At 40.4% G+C, this 22,858-nt stretch overlaps 1 protein-coding gene across 10 annotated transcripts in view; it reads left to right on the forward strand.

Moving 5' to 3' along the window:
* DOT1L (DOT1 like histone lysine methyltransferase) overlaps window positions 1–22,858 on the forward strand; it is a 123,422-nt gene that overhangs the window by 76,229 nt on the left and 24,335 nt on the right. For 7 of the 10 annotated variants that reach the window (XM_069073617.1, XM_069073711.1, XM_069073758.1 and 4 more), the window contains 15 exons: window positions 393–472; window positions 3,316–3,384; window positions 4,416–4,522; window positions 5,319–5,360; window positions 6,033–6,143; window positions 6,833–7,067; window positions 8,260–8,373; window positions 10,541–10,632; window positions 12,032–12,133; window positions 12,533–12,670; window positions 14,118–14,243; window positions 16,170–16,654; window positions 17,067–17,202; window positions 19,118–19,264; window positions 19,878–20,010. In XM_069073617.1, the coding sequence (XP_068929718.1) occupies window positions 393–472; window positions 3,316–3,384; window positions 4,416–4,522; window positions 5,319–5,360; window positions 6,033–6,143; window positions 6,833–7,067; window positions 8,260–8,373; window positions 10,541–10,632; window positions 12,032–12,133; window positions 12,533–12,670; window positions 14,118–14,243; window positions 16,170–16,654; window positions 17,067–17,202; window positions 19,118–19,264; window positions 19,878–20,010 (2,117 nt within the window). The remainder of the gene's footprint in view (window positions 1–392; window positions 473–3,315; window positions 3,385–4,415; window positions 4,523–5,318; window positions 5,361–6,032; window positions 6,144–6,832; window positions 7,068–8,259; window positions 8,374–10,540; window positions 10,633–12,031; window positions 12,134–12,532; window positions 12,671–14,117; window positions 14,244–16,169; window positions 16,655–17,066; window positions 17,203–19,117; window positions 19,265–19,877; window positions 20,011–22,858) is intronic. The other 3 variants (XM_069073970.1, XM_069073842.1, XM_069073921.1) reach the window with 3 other exon arrangements.

The following is a 22,858-nucleotide window of genomic DNA, read 5'->3' on the forward strand; positions in this document are numbered from 1 at the left end:
ATTACCTTGAAAGCCCCTTTTGGAAGAATCTTGTGAGATATTCAAGGAGCCATAGTGGGAGTGACCCTTGGCAATGTTGTTTATTCCTGGGGTCTCAACAGATAATTCTGTCATATGATGGTCTTCTGCATTTGCAGGAGTTAGGTTCTGATGCCACTGCCCATCCTTTCAGTAGCTTTTACTTGGCCAGTGTTTAAGAAACTGAACTGGCTCCATGAGGAGAGGGAGCAGGCTGCTTCCTAAATTCTAATCTCAAATATTTTTCAATGGTTCCTTTTTCAAAAGGTATTAAATATGCAAGCATTGTTTTATCGGAATGTGAGATGGACATTTGAGAGACTTTAAGGAAGAATTTTGCTTTTTATTCTTCTAACTGGAGTATTGTCTTGCAGTGTTATTTTTGTGAATAATTTTGCCTTTGGTCCTGAGGTGGATCACCAACTGAAGGAGCGATTTGCTAACATGAAGGAAGGTAAGGCCTTTTTTTTCCACCCTGCTTCTCTTCCTGCTCTCCCTCCACCCTCACCCCTCTCCTCTTTTTCTTAAAATCAAACAAGGTAGTAGGCTTGGGAAGGGGTGGCTGCTTCTTATATGGTAAGGAATATAGAGCCTCTTTGTATATTTTTCAGAGCCTTTGTCTTTTGGACATTGAATATCCTTTTATGGCTAGTGTCATATCACCGAAAATGCTTTATGAAGGTTTTTTTTTTTAAATAGATTTGGTTTGTCTTCCATATGTAGCTTGGCTGAATATCATTATGTCATTAAACATCATAAATATCGGGTTATATGTAAAAGTTAATACTTTATAAGGAGTGTTGTTTAAAAACATTTAGTTTTCCAAGAGTCTTGTAACCTTGTTGCTGAATCTGACATACTATCTATTTTGTGATCTGTATGGAGTTCTTAGCTTACCAGCATTATAACTAAACAATTTTTTTTAAAGATCAGAATTAGCTGTACATATCTTCCAAAATATTTATTGCAAATTCTTAAATTCGTAGGAAGTTCACCCCTTGGATTTGAGGGATCTTTTTGACCCTTGTCGAAAACTCTTTAGAATCCTTAAGATTATTGCAGCATATCATGAAAATTAGAGGCTTACTACTAATCTTCAGTCCCCCAAGAAAGATTCCTTTCTGTATAATAGCTGCTATTTTTGACCACCACTTAGGGCAATCAGTGTAACTTCAATGGAGTATTCTTTTGACCAAAGTGTCATTCCCTGGCCCTTTAGAACAACAACCAGTTTCTTACTCTACTCAGTGGAGTCTTCATGACCTCATCTCATTTGAAAGAGAGCACTAGATCCTGAACAAGTCCAGAATAATCTTGTTGAACTGAACCTAGTATTTATATGCATCCCTGGTAGCAGTGCTATATTTGGACCTCAGTATGAACTCCAGCTTTACTTTTGGACATTCACAATGTCGTAGCTAGAAAATGAGGCACTTGGAACTAGAGGACTGCCCAAATCCCTTCTTGCTCTAAATCCATGAGCCCTGTATTTGGGTTAGGGTTAGGCTCCATTCAAAAGGGGCACACAACATCCATTTAATAACAGAATCAGAATTAGAAGGTACTTGACATACTGCCTGGTCCAGCTTGGTGCCTGCAGATGAATTCATCATCCACCTGGACCAGTGAGAGCCCAGTTAGATTATGCTGGGGTTTTTTCTCTAGTGTTTGAGGATAGGTCATAAAACCCCACAGGACGGGTCCCTGGGTCTCTGGAGTCTTTATGGGCTACATTTGATCTACTGTGAAATGTTTGACATCAGTGGACTGTAGGGGAGAGAGCACTGTAGGATTAAATATGTGCAAGTTTGTTCCCCATTCCCATTTCTCATTCTCAGGGTGGTTCCAGAGATGGAGAATAATATATCTATTAGCAGTCATTGTGGTGGTAGGAATTATTGGTTAGAGAGCTGAAAGGCCCATGTTCAAGTCCTGCCTTTTAAATATGCTGGCCTTGTGTACCTGTCAACCTTAGCTGAGTAGATTGGCACCAGTGAGGTCACATAGCCACCCTCTTTCCCCTTTTCTCCACAGTCACAGTTCAAAGATTGTGTTTTTTTAAATTGACTTTCATTTGAACTTTGCTTGTCTGCAGAGAAGTGGTCTTCACCTCTTCCCTACCTCTGATCCTTTGCTCACAAATGAGAATCAGTTGGGACCATTTATATGCTAGTTTGCACCAATCCCTTCCATTTTTCTTTGTACCCATATAGAGTTTACAGACCCGAGGTGTAAATTTACTTGGAAGATAGGTGTGTTTGGGCTTATGTTTTCTTTTTGTGCAATACAAATCAGTTTCTGTTTTTTCTTCCTTCTTCATAGTAAGAGGGGACATAGTACAGTATGTGAAATTGGTGGAGAAACTCTAGTAGTCTACATATGATCTTTTTTTCTTCGTACTCTATACGCTTTACTCAAGCTAGTTCCTTATACCTTGGTCATGAGGAGTTGAATTTTCAGGAGCATGAGATTTTAATTTGCTGCTCATTAGTTTCCCTAATAACCTGATATAAACTTAACCCCAGTACATTAGATGCCCCAAATCCCCTTTTCCATCCAGTTTCCAACACCAGACTTTTCCAATATTTGCTTTGTAGCAAACACTACATAAGTATCAAAGCTATTATGGTCCTTTTCTCCTTGTGACTGTCCCACTCTCTTGTTCAGTATTCTATCTCTGGGTGAACCAGAGAAAGGACATCATTGTCATCCTTGATGTCCACATTAAAGATGTACAACTTATCAATAAAATCTTTGGATATGTACTTCTTTCCATTGGGAGAAAATGGTCCACCTTCTTCATGGTTGATGGGGCATGACATTTCCTTTGTTTTCCCATTGCATGGTTAGGGTTGGAATAGCTTATCTCCACTCTAGCTTTGACTTCACCTTTGTGTGATGGCCAATAGGGTTAGCATGTACCTGAGGTCCCCAAACACACTTGTTAGATGTTGCAGTAAGGTGATGTGGCATCAGAAGATGACTTTGCCAAATGACTTTGGTAGCCAGGCTTTGAGTTACCAGGGTTGGAGAGGGTGAGTGGTAGCCACCCTTCTTCTTGATCCCTCAGAATCCCACCCTGTCCCCTGGGGAAAGGAGAATGTGGTAGTGTAGTTGTGGCTTTGGAAGTGGGTGGTGTTCAGTGCAACTTCAGTTTTTAGAATTTTGCCATTCTGTATTTTGTTGAATATGTGAGTGCCTCTTGTCAACAATGCCTTTTTTTTTTCTTCTTCCAACTATGTCATTCCCATTATACTTTGTTACTTGATGTGGTAATGATTTATCTTTGTGTTTCAGGTGGCAGAATCGTGTCCTCCAAACCTTTTGCACCTCTAAACTTTAGAATAAACAGTAGAAACTTGAGTGGTAAGAGTCTCTGTTACATTATTAAGCTATTATTATATGTAATGTGAGACTATTATAATCCATTAGAGGGAGTTGGTTAGAATAGCTAACACAGCACAGTAGACAGAAACTGAACCTAGAGCCTGGAAGATCTGATTTCATATATGGCCTCAGGTACTTCCTAGCTGTGTGACCCTGCCTAAATCACTTAATCTCTGAATTTCCTCATTTATAAAATAGGGATAATGATAGCATCTATGATTAGTTTTGGAGGGGACAAAATGTGATACTTTGTAAACCTTAAGGCGCTATTTAAACGCCAGCTATTGTTTTTTCTCATTTAACAGGTACTTTCTTTTTAACAGGTATATTCTTTTTAGTATCCTGATTACATTCTTCTAAGGAAAAAAAAATCTAGAAAAAATACAACAAGAACAAATTAAAATGAGATTTAAAATAATCTCTTTACACTGCTTTTCAAAGGAGAAATTAAAGACCTGCAGCTTCTATAAAATCTTTTACCAAACTGAAACTTATAGTTCAGAATGCGTGTTAAGTGAAAAACAGGTAGCTCCATGGTGCTCACCGACTCAGGCTTATATTTTAAGATTTTCTTGCCTACGTTTAATCCCCACGCCCCTTCCCAGTAGAACCATAGAACTAGCCCAAGTTCATGGAATTCTTCTGGGTGCTATATATAGCATCACAGGCTTTGTTTCAAAATTTTCTTTACATGTTTTACAAATCAAGATAGACAAACTAGCACTAAGCACTGCAGTCTATATAGAGTAAAACTAAACCACAGGCCAGAGAAATGAACCACACTGAGTGTCAAGGTGGGTGATCATTTGTGGCCAGACAGAACTCTGAAGAGCAGAGCGGCTCTTATCTCAGGAACCTTTTATCACAGCCTACCCTTCATCCTTGTCTTTCTTTGTACTTTTGAACTGAGGATAGGGAAGTAAGAGAGGAAAAATGCCTGTTGGGTTTCTGAGAACTTGATTGGGCTGTTTCCTCAATTGATCACAACTAACCAGCTTTTTTGTGTTTAGATATTGGCACTATAATGAGAGTTGTGGAACTATCACCACTGAAAGGGTCGGTTTCATGGACTGGCAAGCCAGTTTCTTACTACCTGCATACTATTGATCGAACCATAGTAAGTATCACCCCTGAGACTTTTTAGTAGCTCACTTAGTCTCTTCTCTCTCACTTTTGCAATCTGAAGTTTTGAATGGTCTGTCTCATTCCCACTCATACTATTCCTGCCCATGTCAAGAACATGAGCTCAACTGTGACAGAACAGATGGGACTCTCTTCTGTCAGATATGCCCTGGAATTATCGATAGCCATTCTCTTCTAAATACTAACAAATTGCCTGCTTGTTTTTCTTTCTCATTTGTTCCATCTATTCACTGTTAGTGTTAAATGGCAAATTCATGCTTTAATTTAATCTTCAATGTAGTCTGTGTTTTTGCCCTGTTCTTCATTTTTACCCTATTCTTAGTGATTTCCTTTGACTGACCTGCTTTGTGTCCCAGCTCTTTTTCTGTTGGAGAGGTGAGACTTCAGTTAAATTTAACGCACATTCTTAAAAGTACTTTGTATGTCCAATGGTGAAGAACAGTAATCCCTGCCCTCAAGCTCCTTGTAGTCTAGGATATGGAATGAGATATTTATGCCAATTTTGGAGAAAACAAATGGTAACTCACCTAGTGATGGTCCACAGAGTTGGAGTGTGAGATAGTGGAGGAGAAAGGAATTATATATGGTTGGGGTCGGGGGGTTTGTAATCAAATAAAGCTTTATTCCATTTAGGATTGGCCTCTTGATTGAAAAAGCTAATTATGACTACTTATCACAGAAAAAACTTCTTAATAGTGGGCAAATCTTAATTTGAGGGGTTACCAGAAATGAGTACTTAAAAATAATCGACTCTTTTCTCCCCTTTTCAGCTTGAAAACTATTTTTCTAGTCTCAAAAATCCAAAACTCAGGGTAAGTTTTTTTTTTTTTTAAATATGGTGGTCTTTTTCTTCTGTGTGTCAGTAAACAGTAAGACTAGTTTATGTATATACTGTTATACAAATATTCATAGTTTGAAATGATTTTCTTTAGGAGATGGTGAAGCACAGGGTTAGGGATGACTGTCACAAAGGGTGTCTTCAGTTCCCTAAAGTATTCACTATTCATTCCTTCAAGATAATAACTGTTTAGAAGTTGTCTGGTATTGGCTTCCAAGTGGTGTATCCCAGTGCTTTTCCATCCCTCCATCCTCTATCTGTTGCCATCTCCTGCATTGTTGAACAACATTTCCTCTACTTCAGAAGCCTCATTTAAAAGAATATTGGTAATTACATGACCAAGGGCAAGGCACAGTGCTCCTGGAACCCTCAGATGCAGAGAAGTTGTTGATCTGTGAGAGAATTTCCAACCCAGATGAAATCACAGGTCTTGATGCCAAGGAAACATCGAACACAAATTTAATATTAGAGAAGTTCAGATTCTTGGGAATTCAAATTAAAAATACATAACAGTCAGATGGTTTATATTCCAAGAGAGCATGATGCCTGTGATCCGAGGCACAGTGATGCTGTACATTCAGGTTATGCCTCTGTGTACATGAGAATTGACCCTTGGCGGTGAACACTGTGATGCCTCCCCTTCTAGGAGGAGCAGGAGGCAGCTCGCCGCCGGCAGCAACGAGAAAGCAAGAGCAACACGACGACTCCAACGAAGGTCCAAGAAAGCAAGGGAGCCGTAGCCTTGGAGCCTCGAGCGGTGAGTAGTGTGTCTCCCCCTGAAGCTCCTGAGCGCTGTGCAGAACCTTAAGAGAAAGTCTTATTTCAGTGTCTCCAGGCTCATTGAAGTTGGCAGTGTCTCCAAGAAGAGGGGCGCCTGGCCTAGTTGCTGGTGGGCTGCCCTTGGAATCTGGAGACTTGGCTCTGAACACTGCCTCAGGCCAACTAGGTGCCCCTGAAATGATCTCAGCCTTTAGGAAATAAGATTATTCATGGCCTTTACTCTCCACAGGGTCATTTTGATGATCAAATGATAGCTATACATTGATTTGTAAACCTTAAAAGCAATCTAGAAATGTGAGGTCATCATCCCCAGCTCACTCATCACTTTCATGTTACTGAAGAGAACATGCACGTGCAGAGTAGGCCTCAGGTCAATGACCATTGATGCTTGTTTGGCCAGTACATACCTGGATAGTCAATAAATAACAAATGCTGCTTGATGAATCAGTTTGGTTTTTTTGGGGGTGTATTTGCAGAAGAAAAATGACAATTAAGCAAGAAAGCAAGGATTGAAGTGTTGAAGTTGGTGGTTAAAGTGTGTTATATATTACCGATTTTGAAAGCTTTGAGCTGAGAGTTAATTCTGTCCCAACCTGCTTTGTGGGACCCTTTTTTCTTGTACTTGCCTTTCTATTTGACCCACCCCTTCTCCCCACTTTTCTTTAGGATTCTGGTGCTGAAGAAGATAAAACTGGGACAACTGCTCTTAAAAAGCCATCTCCTTCTAAACCTCGAAAAAAGAAGTTAAACAAAAAAGGAAGGAAGATGGCAGGAAGAAAACGTGGACGTCCCAAGAAAATGAGTGCTGCAAACCCTGAACGGAAACCCAAGAAGACTCCAAGTGCACTGGAACTTCTGCATGCTCAGACTGTGTCCCAGGCAGCTGCATCCTCTCCTCAGGGTAAGGGCTTTGGAATCATCAGCATTTCCCAGGATTTTGGAACCTGTCTTTGAAAGCTGATAATATGGACTGATACATTGACCTCATATTCAAACAGCCCCTGAACCATGGAACGCTTTTATTTGGAAGAAGTGGAGTAGGCAGGGAAGAGAAGGATCTTGTTCTTTTTAAAGGACTTCCTTATTTTTGATTTCCTGTTTTCTATTTTCCACTAGAAACTTTTCCAGAAAATAATATGTATCTGAAACACATTGCTGTCAGAAAGAACTGTGTACATGGTTATCTATTGATAGATGCTGGCTGTGGGACCCTGGGCCATTCATTTTCTCTTTCAGTGCCCAAAACAGTTCATAAACCATGTACTTGACTAGCTTTTGCTTATCTGCTTGGATAGTTGGTTTTTTGTTGTTGATGTTTTTTTAATCAGCTCCCTCAACCAGTGAAATTATGCTTCCCCTCTTAACTAAGGTGGGGGCAGGGGAGAAGAGGAGAGAGAGTATGAGAGAGCAGAGGAATAGGAGTAAAAGGGAGAGTAGAGATGTTCATTTTGTCATTTTAGTCCTCTTAGTATATTACACATCAAAGGAAATTTGAATCTGAGAATCCTAGGACCATTATCCTCACTACCACATTTTCCTCATCTGTAAAATGTTCTGTGCTTCTACCAAATGTGAAGTTGATGATATAATCATGGAAATATAGAATGTGATGTTTATCAATTATGGCGGCTCTTGTAAGAATTATAGGGTGCATACTGGCTTGTTTAAAAGATGTCTTTACTCTCTCCAGTTAACATTGGTTCTTTTTACTAATTTTTTATAAGAGAAATTGGGAAAAGACAGTAGTGATCACGAACTAGTATTTTTGGTAGGTTGAGAGAACCATCTCATCCTTTTTTTGTTGCTGCTGTCACTCCATCTCCTCCATCATGATTCTCACTTTGATACATTTACACACTCTCTCTTCCCTCCTTCCCTGATGGTATAATATTTCAGCATAACAGGTTGAGAAGTGGCAGTTTAGGGTTCTTTATTTGTGTGCTGTGAGTAGAATTCATGTTCACATTCACAAGGTAGGGAATTGGTTCGTCCAAAGAACAAACAGCCCTACAGAATAAAATTCAGCAAGGATTCTGACTTCTCTAAATTTTTTTTTCAACCATGGAATATGTTGTTTTGTTTTCTCTACTTAGATGCATACAAGTCACCTCATAGTCCATATTATCAACTACCTCCTAAAGTACAACGGCATTCCTCCAACCAGCTATTGGCAACACCAACCCCCCCTGCACTCCAGAAGCTGCTAGGTAATGCATCTTTTGTCTACAGATGCGTAACAAAAATGCTCTTCTTCTGTTGCTGACCTGTGCCTTCCAGTGTTGGTGTGTTTGTACTTTGATTTGGAGTCCTAGGTGGTTTAAAGGATTAGTAGTAACCAGAGCCCGGAGCCTTCTGCTTTCAGGTCTCCAGTGTCCTCAGAGCAGGCTTATTAATTAAGATTGTCTGCTAAAGTAATTTGATAGTCATCCACTCTTAATTTTTTTTTTCTTTAGGTAATATACTAGCTCCCATCTGTTGGAAAGTCTCACAGGGGCAGGGGCCAAGGATTAGAGGCAACATTGGCCCAAACAAGTTAAAACCTGGCTTTTTGCTTCACCATTGCCTCAGCCTGTACTTTTAAGTGTCCCTCTCCCTATAACTGGAATATAGTCTCTTGGTACCGTCTTCTTCAGGACTTCCTGAATTCTCATTTCCTTTCTTCTACATGAAAATTATCTAGTACCTCTTTTGTGAAAGGTAGCATACCAGTGCTAGTCAGTCTCATGATTTCCAAGAGGTCATTCAGTTACACTAAGTAGCATTTTGAGGAATGTTCTAATTGCTGCCTCAGCCTATCTGTTGACTCTGTCTTTCAAAATGTTTCTTTCATAGATGTCGCCTGACTTTCATAGGTCAGAAAAAATGTTTCATTGATTTTAGTATGCTTATTCTCCATCAGATTCATGACCAGGGTGGAGCTAGGTGAACCAGCTCTCTGCTTTAAACAATGTCTGTATTGTTATCTTGGTTAGCTCTTGTAACACTGGAGAGTTCACCACTGTGACCCTTAAGTCCATCCCTTATAAGGAAGAATAACAAAGAGAAGATTAATTTAAGCAAAACTAACCAGAAGGGTTGAGGATAGATGGACCTAGAGATGAGACAGATGGCCTGGAGGTCTAAATGAACCATGCGATTTGGGACACAAGGTCAGTTCTACTCTGGGACCCTCTCAGCAAGAAGAGGGACTGCTGGAAATTTTAAGAGGCAGGTGGTATTAAAAGTGAGTAAGTGAAAGGGGAGGGAATCCAGTGAGGAGCCCTCTACCAGCAGAAGGGATGTATGCCTGTGATGGCAGATAGATTCCATCTGGAGTTAGTTGGTATATTGGGAGACTTCATTTACTGAGAGTGTTGGGCCTCCTGCTGCAGATGAGGAAACCTGAGTTCTTAGGGGCAACTGCCATCCAGAAAGTTGGGTTGTGCATGCACTAGTGAGATGGGCTCAGATAAAATGATGTAGCCCCAATGGGACAAAGAATGCCATGGTGATATTGGAGTAGAATTATACCACATAATTTGGGACGTAGTATTTCCTACCAGAGGGTACCACTATTGTCTACCTTACTTGCCTCATGATGTAATATTTTATGAATCAGGCATAATGAGAAAAAAGGGGTGATAATGGTATAAATTCTGTAAAGACAATTTCAGCGTTAGAAGAGAATGTTTAAATCATGCATTTCAGAGACTTTATGGATATGCTAACCTTTTATTGCAGAGAAAGGGAAATTTTCATCTTCCTAGCTTTATTGAATATGGAATGAAGTGAAGGATCTTCATCGTTTTACTTTGTCCCTTTTTTCTCTACCAAGTGTCTGGTTTTGTTTTTATCCTGATTTGTTTGGTGTGGTATCAGAGCTTGGAATGTCAGCTTTACCTGGACAAAACCACTTTATTGGACAGATTGTCCAAACCTGAAATAACTTGTATTGGTCATGATTCTTTTACTTGGTAAAGAGTGGTTAATGGTGACACTTGTTAAATTTGGCTTCTTAGAACTAACAAGGGTGATTAGGTGATTAGAATTGATATATTGGATATTCAAGGTCTTGGCAAATCTCTAGTCTCTTGGTGTCTAGCTTCCATTTTGATGAAGATTAGACCCTACCAATATTAGGAATCACTGGACCTGAAGACAGTATTCAGTTGTAACCCAGGGGATTTAGAATCAGGGCACTTGGGTTCGAGCCCCAGCTTTGCCACTGACTCCCAGGTCACATCACTTGACCTGTATATACCTGTTGTGTCCTATTTGAAAAAATAATGTGCAATAAAATGATAGGGATTTGTCTATTACAGTATGCTTACTTAATGAGTGTTTGCTGGTTCATTAGTTGCTTTAATTAAATGTACTTTCTGTCTTCTTTTGTAGAATCATTTAAGGTTCAGTACCTGCAGTTCCTGGCCTACATGAAAACCCCTCAGTACAAGGCAAACCTGCAGCAGTTGGTGGAGCAGGAGAAGGTGAGTAGGGCAGAATGTGGCCCAAAGCACTGTCTTGTCCTTAACACAGTTCATTCTTGATATACCATTTATGCATCTTTACCGGCCTCTAACCCAGATTAGAAAAATAGTGAGGTAGAAGGTATCCAAATAGGACAAAATTGAGAGGTATAAGGGACTCAATTCTAGTTCAGGATATTTTGTGATGTAGTGGCCACTGTGATTATATACAGCCTATAAGGTACTTAACCAGATACTACCAAATCCATTTTAAATATCAGCTGCTTTTTCTGAAATAGTATTAATTTTTTTGTTCCCCCTTTGCTCACCAATTGCTGTCAAACCTGGTGTAAAATATGTCCATGCATGCCATTTAGACAGAGTGGGAGGAAGGCAAGAAAACTGCCCTTTCCTCTCCCCACCTTTTAAAAATTAACTAAGGTACATGTTTAATTTTCCTCTTGTCAAGTCTTTTCCTTGAAACAGAAGATGGACGCCATTTCCATGCTGGGAGTGCCAAAGCTCAGTTCTGAGACCGTTTATGGAGACCTTCCCTTTATTGCCCCGCCCTCCCCCTCTAGCTCACCCTGGTGCCTTTGTTTGTTCTTTTCTGTCACCAGTTCTTACCATAGCATCCTGCACGTGATTTCATGTTTTTTCGGTTAAAATTTTAATCTTGGATATAAAATCTTGAAGCGTTTTTTGATTTATCAGAGTCCAAATTTAACTTTGGTTCAGAATTGAACATAAATTTTTTCTGGTTTGCTTATGTGCACTTAACTGTTTGTTTCTCTCACTTGACTAGAACAACCTATTGCCTGGTCCTAGTAGACAGTTCCCTCAATTCCATTTAAGCATTTATGGAGCTTAATGATGCATTGTGGTAATAGACATCTGTTCTCCTTAAAGAGAGCAAAGTAATATTCCTTTTTTATAACAAGAGCCTCTCACATTGTGCTTTCAAACTTTTCATGGGTCATTAGGAGGGTGATATTGATCATCTAGTGCTTCTGGATTTAGCCATGATTCACAGAGGGAAAGAGTTTCTAGAAATCAGGAGACAGCAGAACATGTACCAGCTCTGGGCTTTCATTTGGAGACTTAAATTGAGTTAATAGATAAAACCCCAGGGTCATGGGGGAGGAAAGCAACTTGAAGGTCCCCCAGCCTGGCCTTCTTTCTTCATCCTGTATTTGAAAAGGAATTGAGGCTTTTCCACTGTTAGTAATTTGGTCACTTAGTGGCAGGACCGGCATCAGATAGAGACCCCATATTTTCTCCTCTTCCAGGCTGCCTTGTGGTTTGCTTTCTATCTCGTTTTGTCTCTGTGTTTTCTTAGTGTCAGCTCTCCTGTCTTTTCTGATGCCATGTGCTTGTCTTGACATGGGTTTTGGCCCCTCCCTATTTCTTTTCCTTGCAGGAAAAGAACACTCAGTTGTTAGGTACAGCCCAGCAGTTGTTCAGCCACTGTCAGGCTCAGAAAGAGGAGATCAAGAGACTATTTCAACAAAAACTTGATGAGGTATGTATGAGTACAGTTGGGTTGGAGTGGACCACCCCCTGTTGGCTATCATATTCTTGTTGCAGGACAGAGATAGGTCTGTGACTACATATTAGATGTATGTTGGGGGCTATGTCCTGTTTCCATAAAAGCATAGACTCCACTTGGTTCATTCTCAGGGGTGGGCACATGTTGGCCCATTATGACGAATGAATCCTTTCAGCTGTCAGATTTCTTGATTCTTTGTTAAGTGGGGAAAGACTATCTAGGCTCCATCATTTTATACCTTTTGTGTGTGTATTATATATGTGTGTGTGTGTGTGTGTGTATATATATATTATATATGTGTGTGTATATATATATGTGTGTGTGTATATATATATATATATATGTATATATGGTAAATGTACTTTCTTCCAGTTGGGAGTTAAGGCTCTGACCTACAATGATCTGATACAAGCTCAGAAAGAGATCTCTGCTCACAACCAACAGCTAAAAGAACAGACAAAGCAGCTAGAAAGTGATAACAGTGAACTCAGGAACCAAAGCTTGCAGCTGGTAAGAACATTTTCATAACTCAAGCACTTACCAACCAAGAATTGAAGGATAATGTCTTAAATCCTAATTTTGTGTATTTGAGTGAAAACAAAAATTAAATGAAAATCACTTCTTTTAAAAAATAAATCTTGTTTGAGCTCAGCATTCCTCTGGTTTGTATAATTTTTAAAATTAAAGCATGTTTTAGTGATGAATTGTTTTGACAGGCCTTTATTTCTTGGTTACCACTCACATTCAGTATTTTTCATTAAAATTTTAAAAATTAAAACCATCTGACAGGTCAAATTTTCTTAAAGGAACATGTAACATTTCAGTTATAGTTTTCAATTTCTTCATAATAAATGAAAGTTATTTTTTTCTAGTCATCTGAAGCCAGCATTTGTCACCTGTATTTGATCTGAATTTATTTATTTACATAATCACAAGTCACTTTTTTACAGTCTCCTGTTTCTACTTTCCCCAGACCCTGCTTCTATTTAGAGCAACATGGGAAGACTTGGGAGTTCACATAGTTGCAATTTCTTACCATAAAGTAAACATTTTATTACATTTTTTAAAAATAGCCATTTCCCAGATGATGAGTTCAGATTTTTTTTAAATACCATAAAAAGGTTGTGTTCTTGGGATTAGGATGTAAACCTAGTAATGAGATTGATGGGTCAAAAGTTATGTTTAAGTAACTTTTCTCTCATCATTAGGTACTATTTTCTAGGATATAGTGACCTTAACATAAATATTAACACAAATAGTGTAATGTTCCCATTTTCACACTGTACCTCCAATGCTGGTATCTATAAACCTTCTTTGGTATCTTCAGCTATTACTCTGTGGAAGAGCTATGATGACCTGTGCTCTCACAGGTCTTATACCATCAGCTGTTTTAATTTTAAATCCTCCCCTCTCTGTGTTCATCCCACTGTTCTGTCTTTTCTATAAGGAAGCTATTCCTTCAGCAGCCTGTGCTGCCTGACAGTCTCCCCTGCTTTCTTTTCTCTGAGTACTTGAATTTTATAATGACTCAAAATTAGGACACTGACTATGTACCCAGGTCTTGGGAAGTATGTATCTTTTTCTCCAGTTTTCTTTTTTCCTAATTGTAACTCAGCAGTCACATCCTTAAGTCGTATCTAGATGTACTGACTTGAATTCATTGTGAGCAACCATGTTTTCTTCCTAAAGTCTCAGTGACTATATTAGTTTAAAAGTCTCAGTGACTATATTAGTTTCATTTTAGCCACAGGTACTTCTGTACTTAATAGTTTTTCTCTGTGATGTAGGGGGGAAAATAGTATTGCTGTTATCAGCAAGATGAGTCTTTATTTCTTTGGAAAAAACCTTGAAACGTATTGGCATTTTCCACTTGATTATGATATATGTTCACATTTTAGAAGGAATTTTGTTGCAGCCTCTGTGTTCTCACTACTCCTTCCCTAACTTATCCCTCTAGCTTAAGGCTCGGTGTGAAGAGCTGAAGCTGGATTGGTCTACTCTCTCACTGGAAAATTTGCTGAAAGAGAAACAGGCACTGAAGAGTCAAATTTCCGAGAAGCAGAAGCACTGTCTGGAGCTTCAGGTAAGCATTGTAGCTGGGGCGGGAGTGGAGCCTACATCATGTGCACGCATGGGGATACTACATCATGTGGCGGTAATTGGCAGGAACCTTCCTCATTAAATAGTCAGTGCAACCACCTCAAGTGAGAGATGGAAGTCTGAAGGGTGGGTGGTGCTTTCTCAAAATCACAGAAGCAATGTGAGTACCAGAATCAGGGCTTGTGGCCAGATGCAGTGTTTTCCACCCAACAATCGTTTTAAACTTCAGAAGGACATGTAACACAGAACCAAGGGACAGAGGTTATGTGTATGCAGCAGGTCAGGGCAACTCGCCTTCAAATAGTGAATATTTGAACTAGCCTTGAATAATGAGTATTGGGTGGCTCAGGGTGTTATTGGCAGAGTCCTGTCATTCTTGAATATAGTTTGACTGTGGAACAATTAAGAAGCTGTATGATTAATTCCCTGGATGTAAGCAGGAGTGCATATGGGTGTCAAATGAACTGATCTCTTGATTTGTGATTAGCCTGGCATTGTGTGCATTCTCTGACTACAAGATTACTTCACTCCCACCAGCCATCCCCAGTCTAAAGCATATGCCACATATTCAGAGTTCTTAACACACGTCTGGCTTTACTTTATGGAGCAATTAATTCTGAGGTATCACTAGTGTTGCTAAGTGACTCATTTGTTATGGGATCATACCTACCTACTTGGCCTTATTTTCTAATTCACATTTTTTTTTTGGCAAGAAAAGCAGGAAAGTTTGCAACCTCCCTCTTCCATCTTTAGACAACTTTGCAGGTTGAAAGCCACTTTGTTTAATCTGACTCACTGGCTCCTCCTCATTGTTCTGCCTTTGGGAATTGTAGGGAGCAGCAGGTGGGCAGGGTTTGAGGGATCCACTATATTGGTCAGCTTGGCTTCCTGACATGGGCTGGCTTCCTGGAATTTTGTATTGTTGGACTACTGTTAAAGCTCCTCAGGGCATTGGAATGTATGGCTCAAGAAATGGTAGTGGAATTAAATGCAATGTGCTTTCTTTGGTTTGTCTTCAATTGGTTTTAATGTGCTTATAAATTTAGGCCTATTTTATTGATCATGTTGTAAACCACGTCTTTTGAGATACGTGAATTCTGTTTAATTATGATTCTGGAAGACTTGTCCTTACTATACTTCTGCTCTAGAGGTTGCTGGAGCGTAGTGGATAGACACTGTATTGGCCGACAGGAAGGCCCAAGGTTTGAATCTCATGTCAAACACATAGCTAGCTTGTCCAGCCTTGGGCAAATAAGCAGTTTTTCTTACCCTCATATTTCCCTCTCTGTAAAGAGGGGATTATTATTCTAATAGCTAGCTCATTGGGCTCCTGGGGGGGGATCAAGGGAGATGATCTCTATGGAATGAATATGTCAAACTTTAAAATGCTACAGAAAAACAAATAGTAGACATGTGATGGGTAGGTCACATCTTAGCTTCAGTTTTCTCATTTGTCAAGCATGGAAAACTTATAGCTTAGCTCAGAGACATTGTCAGGAAAGCACTTTATAAAGCTTCAATTATTTATTTGAATGGGCTTATTATTTTGCTTTTAATTGTTTTCGTTTTTATCATTGATCATTTCAGGATTAAGATAAGCAAATATTGATGATAATGAATGAAACATACTTGACTTAAAAGAAATGGAATATTGTTATAGCAAATATGTTTTTCAAACTGTATTGTCATATTTTAGTGTCCATGTACCTTTTGTCTCATATTGGGGAATGGTCTGTATTTAGCCGTATGCTTTCTGTGCAGCATATCAAATCTTTTATTGCAGGCCCATAGCAAGATAGCTTTGCCCTAGAAGCTGCTACATAGAGATGTCTTGGGGAGGGGTGGTGGGGACCTGGTCTTCTGGGCGCCGCCTTTCATTGTGTCTCCCTTGATCCTCTTTGTTGTAAAGATCAGCATTGTGGAGCTTGAGAAAAGCCAAAGGCAGCAGGAACTACTGCAGCTGAAATCCTACGCGCCGGCTGATGAGGCCCTGTCCGTCCACCTGCGAAGTAAAAGCAGCTTCAGCCGTGAGCTGGAGACTGACCCTACCAGGTTCCAGCTGGAGCTTGAATGCTCCAAGTTGTCCTTGCCCCACATCAATAGCATGAGCCCCGAACTCTCTATGAATGGCCATGCAACTACCTATGAGATTCATAGTATGCTTAGCCGACCTTCTTCCAAACAAAACACTCCACAGTATCTGACCTCCCACCTGGACCAAGAAATAGTTCCTTGCACCCCCATTCATAACAACAGACAGAAGGCAGACAAACTGTCAAGCTTGTCCTTACCTGATTACACCAGGTATTCCCCTGCTAAGTTAGCCCTAAGGAGACACTTGAATCAGGATCATGTAGTCCATGGAAAAGCTACAACTAATGAAATACACCACAGGTGAGCAAAAATGTGTGTTTTGGGTTGTCAGGGAGAGAATGGAAGAGGGGAAACAATGCATGGTGATTTAGGCTCCCTTGTATGCATTTGTGCCTAGAGAGAGTTCAAGAGTTAAGCTTACCATTCTTCCAAAGAACTTTGGACCCTGTGAATCATTTGAAAGACTGCACAATGTTTCCCTTACATACAATCTCTATGCTTGTCACTGTGCTAGACCTTGGGGATACCAAAATGAAACACGCCTGACCTCAGGGTGTTTATATTCTACTGGGGTGAAGTATAAGCCAATTTGTAGGGGGAAAGTGACAAGTAGTGAACAAAATAGTATCTAGGGAGGGAGGGGGCTCAGGATCAGCCTCATGTAGGAGGGGGCACGTGAGCCAGACGTGAACTTGGTGCCTCTTCATTCCAGAGCTGAACATGCAAAAGAGAATGGCCTGACATATCAGAGTCCTGGTATGTCAAATGGCCTAAAGCTGAGCCCTCAGGAAACTCGGCCTTCCTCCCCCTCGGCCTTACAGATTGCAGGAGAGAAGAGCAGTGACAAGGTGAGGAGTTTTGAAAGGGTGAATGGATGTCAGCATAGTATAGGTCCTGACTTCTAATGGAACATTCTCCATTGCTGAGGCTACCATTCCATTTTGCTGGAGGAATAGGGCCCTTTGTTGCTGAGCGCCTACCTCTCTGGTTTGCTTTTTTCCAATAAAATTTTTGTTTATATCATTCGTTTTTCTATCACCTACATTTTGATACCTTATAAAAAATCAAAAAAAGAAGGGGAAATAAGGTAACCCACACAATCAACACAATTTCGTGTTCTATGCATTGTTCCACATTCATAGACCCCAACCCCTGCTCAGAAGGTTCGGGAGGTGCCTTTTCAGATCTCTTTTTTAGGGCCCAGCTTCGTCATTTATAATTTTCCATCTTTCAATTGTGCTCATTTTGTTCTTTTTTTTTTTTCACTTACATCATTCTAGTCATTGTGTATAGTGTTTTTCTGATTTTGTTTACTTCTTTGCATCAGTCCACATTAGTCTGTGTATCTTATGTATTCTTCATGTTGATTCCTTATGGTGCAGTGGTGCAGACCACAGTTTGTTTAGCCTTTCCCTAGTCGATGGGCATCTGCTTTGTTTCCATTTCTTTGCTTCTCTGCAGGGATATGTGTCTAGCAGTTTTAATTTCTGGATCAAAGAGCATTATCCCCACATTTTTTCCAGAATAGTTGGACCTATTGAAAACTACCAGTTTAGCATATTAGTGTGCCCATCTTTCCACAGCCTTACTAACATTGATTATTCATACCTTTTGTTATCTTTGCTAACTTGCTGGAAATGAGGTGAAACCTCAGACCTGTTTTGATTTGTATTTCTCTTGGTAGTGATTTGGAACTTTCTTTCATAGTTGAAATTATTTTGATAATGTTTTTGTTCATAGCTCTTTACCATTTTTTTGTTGAGGAATGGCTTTTTTAATATTTGTGTTACTGATATATCATAGATTGTAGATCCTTCTCAGACAAATTCTGAATTAATTGTGGTACATTAAAAGTAATTTATTCCAGATAGTTTCTAGATTTCTTGTCAAATAGAGAGTTCTTTCCTAGGCAATTTGTATTATCAGGTTTATCGTCCACTGGGTTACTATTCAGCTTTTGGATTCTTCCTTATGTGGTGTGTTTGATTATGTTTTTCTATATTTTGAAGTTAGTTTCTAATGGGGAAGTCCACAGAGAAAAAAATTGAGCTTTGGCAAAGTACTAGGATATAAAATAAACTCACAGGCATACTTCTTTTTAGTGATAACATTCAGGAGAGAAAAATAAGAAGAATTCAGTTCAGAATAGTGACAAAATGCATTAAACAACTTGGAGTAAAAATAGGAAAGCAGACTCATTCTTTACTTAAATATCAAATTAAGTAAGTCGGAGGAGTGTTCACTCATTGCTCGTGGCTATTCAGTACCAATGAAACAAAACTAACCATACCACCTAAATTAACTTAAGACCTGGTACTTTAGTAATCAGAGTGCCTAGAGCAGTGGTTCTCAAACTTTTGGGTCTCAAGAGATCTGTATATGTTCTCTTCAAAGTTGAGGACCCCAATAGCTCTGATTTTTGTGGATCACATTTATTGATATTTGCTATATTAAAAAGGAAGACATCATTACAATGCAATCAAAACAATAGTTTTGACTTCACTGGCACCCCTCCTCATCCCCCATAGGTCCCCAGTACCACAAGTTTCAGAACTTTTGGCCTAGAGAATGTTTTAGAGATCAAAGCAAAACTCTTTTAAAGAAACAAAAATATGAAAGGAAAAAAATGAAAAAAAGTAGGAATGATGGTGGAATAGAACCCCTTCTGTAATGTGTTGGCCTGAGTTTTGGTATGTTAAAAGATTCAATTTTATTCTTTTAGAGATTTTTTCATTGTATTTAAAAAATCGTTCTGTGTTACAGGTTTTAAAAGAGAGAGCCTATGCCAGCAATGGAGAAACAATCACCAGCCTCCCTATCAGTATTCCTCTCAGCACAGTGCAGCCCAACAAGCTTCCTGTCAGTATCCCATTGGCCAGTGTAGTGTTGCCTAGCCGTGCAGAGAAAGTGGTGAGTAGAGGCACTGGGGGCCGGATGCAGGCTCTCCTGCTGACCAGTCCCTGCTTTCTTCTGTGGGATCTTCTGAGGAGTCTCACAACAAGGGCAGACTCCTCGAGCTGGCCGTGGTGTACAGTCCATCCTTTTACCTTTCCTTGTCCTTTTACTCACTACCTTTCTTTCTGTTTCAACTCCTCATTGCTTCAGTTTACCTAACTCTGCCTTGTCCCTCTCTAGCCCACTGAGAGAAGTGCAACTTGAGTTAATCTGAGACCATGGGATTGATGACTCAACCTTTCAGCATCACTGGAAAATTATTACATAAGGAGCTTTACTTCAGGGGAAAGTTGGGTTTCCATCTTATAGAAATACTGTTGAACTGACAGTTTCCTCTTTGGGAGGGAAGACTGAACTGAAATGTTCTTTTGGGCAAAGTTTCAGATCCTTGCTTTCCACATACAGTTATTCCAGCTTTGTGCTGGGCCCGACTCATGTGGATTGTTCCATTCTGTGTCTTATTCTTTAGGATGTGTTGATTATAAAGTAGTTTTGTTAAACGCAAGTAGATGTTTGATAGAATGTGTTGTTTGGCTTCAATTACAAGGTGTATTCATTTCCTCTGCAGAGGAACACACCTAGTCCAGTTCATCAGAATCGAGAGTCTGCATCAGCAACACTTGAAAAACAGTTTGGTGCTAATTCCCATAATGGTATGAACAGTGCTGTAGGAAGCAAGTCCCTTGCTTTGGCTACCTCAGGTACGGTTCTTCTGCTCTGGTGACAGCTTGGCTTCACTGTTTCACTGAGTCAAAGCCCACTCTGGTCCTTGGCTTCTGAATTGCTCTCCTGTGGTGTTGGTAAACTGTAGGATTTGGGTCTGGGGTGGAATTAGCCTTGCCTGCCACCTCTGCATTTGGGCCTTTTGTGTTTTGTGCTAGGAGGCTGAACACTTATCTTGTTTTCTGTGTGTGTGGAATACTTCTGTCCGTTTATTAGAGATCAGTGTTTCTTTTGCATGCTCTTCATACTCCATCGGCTGGAATTTCTGTTTCATACTGAAAGAAATGCATTCTCAATCTCTTCTCCCTGTTAGTACCTAGGCCTGGCTCCTGTATCCCTGACTGTTTTCTCCAGTTGTGGCTGTAATTTACGTGCATGCCTGTGTGTGTGTGTGTGTGTGTGTGTGTGTGTGTGGGTGGGTGTGTGTGTGTGTGTGTGGGTGGGTGTGGGTGTGTTTCCACCTGTCCACCTCTCTCTTTCCCCTCCACTCCCTATTCCTTTCCCCCCCCTTTCACTCTTTCCTCAATCCTGACTCTCCTAGCCCCTTCCTACTCTGCATCAGTCCTGGACTTGATTTCAGTTCTCCTTGCAGTCTCTGACTATGATTCAGTGGCCTTTCTTTTGATGACTATCCAATCCAGATTCTAGTGACTGTTGTATATCTATCCCTCCAAGCCCAGGCATCATCCTACTTCCTTTTTCTTGGCATTCAGCTCCAGCTTCATGATCTACTGCTCCTCACTAATTCCTTTCCTTATTCCAAGGGAATTGAATATTTGCATCGATTCTTTGTCACCTTCTCATTCTCACCCTTAAATTCCAAGATCTTTGTTCCACTCTGCCCATATTTAGGGGCCACATTAGATCTTGCCATTACTTACAAATGTCCAGCTTCCCTAATCAGAAACTCTGCCATCAACCTCTTTGACAAAATTTCTTTTCCCTCCATTTCTTCCTTTGCCTCACTCTCTCTAAACCTATTGTTGACCCTCATCAAGACCTCCATGGCTGCTGCTCTTCCATCATTTCCTTTCTTTCCAGGCTCAGCCCACCAGTCAGCCATTGCACCCGTGTACTTTTCTTGCACTCTGAACTCCCTTGCTCCCTGGTCCTGTTGACACCTTCTCTTGCTAAACCCCTCCGTACATCACTCCCACCCTCTACCTCCCCTTTTCTTGCTTACCACTTGTTAGAGGAAATCTCACAGCCTTGGTGACAAATTCATGTTATTCAACCTCAGTAGCAAGGTGGCCCTTTTATTCCTCCCTAATCATTTCCCTGTCTATTCCCCAGTGACTATTCCATTCCTTCTCTTGCCTGCTATATCTATTATTGCTCTGTCTGTAGGGATGAGTCCAGACTTTTGTGTGTCTTTTTTGTCTCTTTCCTGAACTTCCCTTCTCAAGTCAATTAGTGTCTGTTGGACACTTCCAGTGGACTTCACAAGTTGTAGAACTAAATTGGCCTTAGTCCCTAACCCTCCCCTTATCCAGATGTAGCTGTTTCTGGGAGAGGTACCACCTTCTTTCTAGCTTTCCAGGCTCATACCCTTAGCCTTTGACTGACCCATTGCTGCTCCCCACCCAGGTACACAGTACCCCCATCTTCTGTCTCTGTGCCTTTGCCCTGACTGTCCCTGGCACCTACAATTGCCTCATAGCTCTCAAGCACTGACTTCTTCAGGAAGCCTTTGCTGATCCCTTCCCAGCTGTTCATTCCTCTCTGTTTTTATTGAAATGTTTGATATATTTGTGTGTGTGTGTGTGTGTGTGTGTGTGTGTATTTTGCTCTTTGGAGGGCAATTGGGTCTTTTATATGTACTTCTAATTTCCCACATTTAAATATTATCTTCTTGTGAGGTAGGCTTGTTTGTCCTTGTATACTCAGCACTGACAATAGTCCCTGGCACACAGTAGGTCCTTTATATTGTTATTAGATAAAGCTGCCAGCTCCACTGATTATTATTAACTTTTTGTCATGAGGGTAGGCCTTAAAATTTAAACCTGGAAAGCCCTCTCATTTTTGTGGCTAATAAAACTTAGACTTAGAAAGGTTTTCCTGAAATGAGGAAAGAACGCTAGAAGTAGGTGCCTGACCCACAGTCAGGCTATGACACTAGTTCCTTCTGTCTGGCCATGAAGCAGTCTTTTCAGCTCCCTACACCCATTCCCCTACTTGGAGTCTCCTCTCCTTGCCTCAGCCTTGGGGGTCTTGTGGCTTCAGGGGTTGATGGCCTGGCCTTCATGTTGCTATGGAAGGGCCATGGAAGAGCCAGAAAGTCAGGGTCAGAATTCCCTCCTCTGCATGAGAAGACCCTTCTGCTCAGGAGCTCTGACTCCAAGCACGTTTTCATTGCCCCAAAAGGAAGGAATATGGGCTTTGAAAATATAGTCACATGGACTGTTTGTTTCCTATTTCCTACCATGCCTGGCTTCCATAGTAGATCGTAGAACTCTGTGGAACTCAGTGAATGGGGCAGCACTTCTTGACTGAGTTAGAATCCTGGTGTACCTGAGGCATTGAAATATGTCCTAGAACCTGGGATTGGTGGTGTTGTGGTAAACCTGAATGACTTGGCTGAAAGGACAGCTAGGTTCTCAGTGACATTTATGGGGAGCCACTGACTTCTTACTTGCTGAAATTTTATGGAGATCCATTCTTCCATAACTCTGCTCTGCTCTGACCTTTGGTCGTCTCTCTTCTCCTTGGTTCTTTTAAACATCCTACAGTTGTCTCAGAAATTCCTTCTCCAGAATAACAGTGTGTGTACTCTTCACAGAATCGGTCACAGATTCTACAGAAACGTGACATTAGGCCAGTATTGTT

This window comes from Petaurus breviceps, unplaced genomic scaffold, assembly GCF_028583685.1.
Source record: "Petaurus breviceps papuanus isolate PSGF00001 unplaced genomic scaffold, PetGlider_PUasm1.0 108, whole genome shotgun sequence".
Classification (NCBI taxonomy): Eukaryota; Metazoa; Chordata; class Mammalia; order Diprotodontia; family Petauridae; genus Petaurus; species Petaurus breviceps.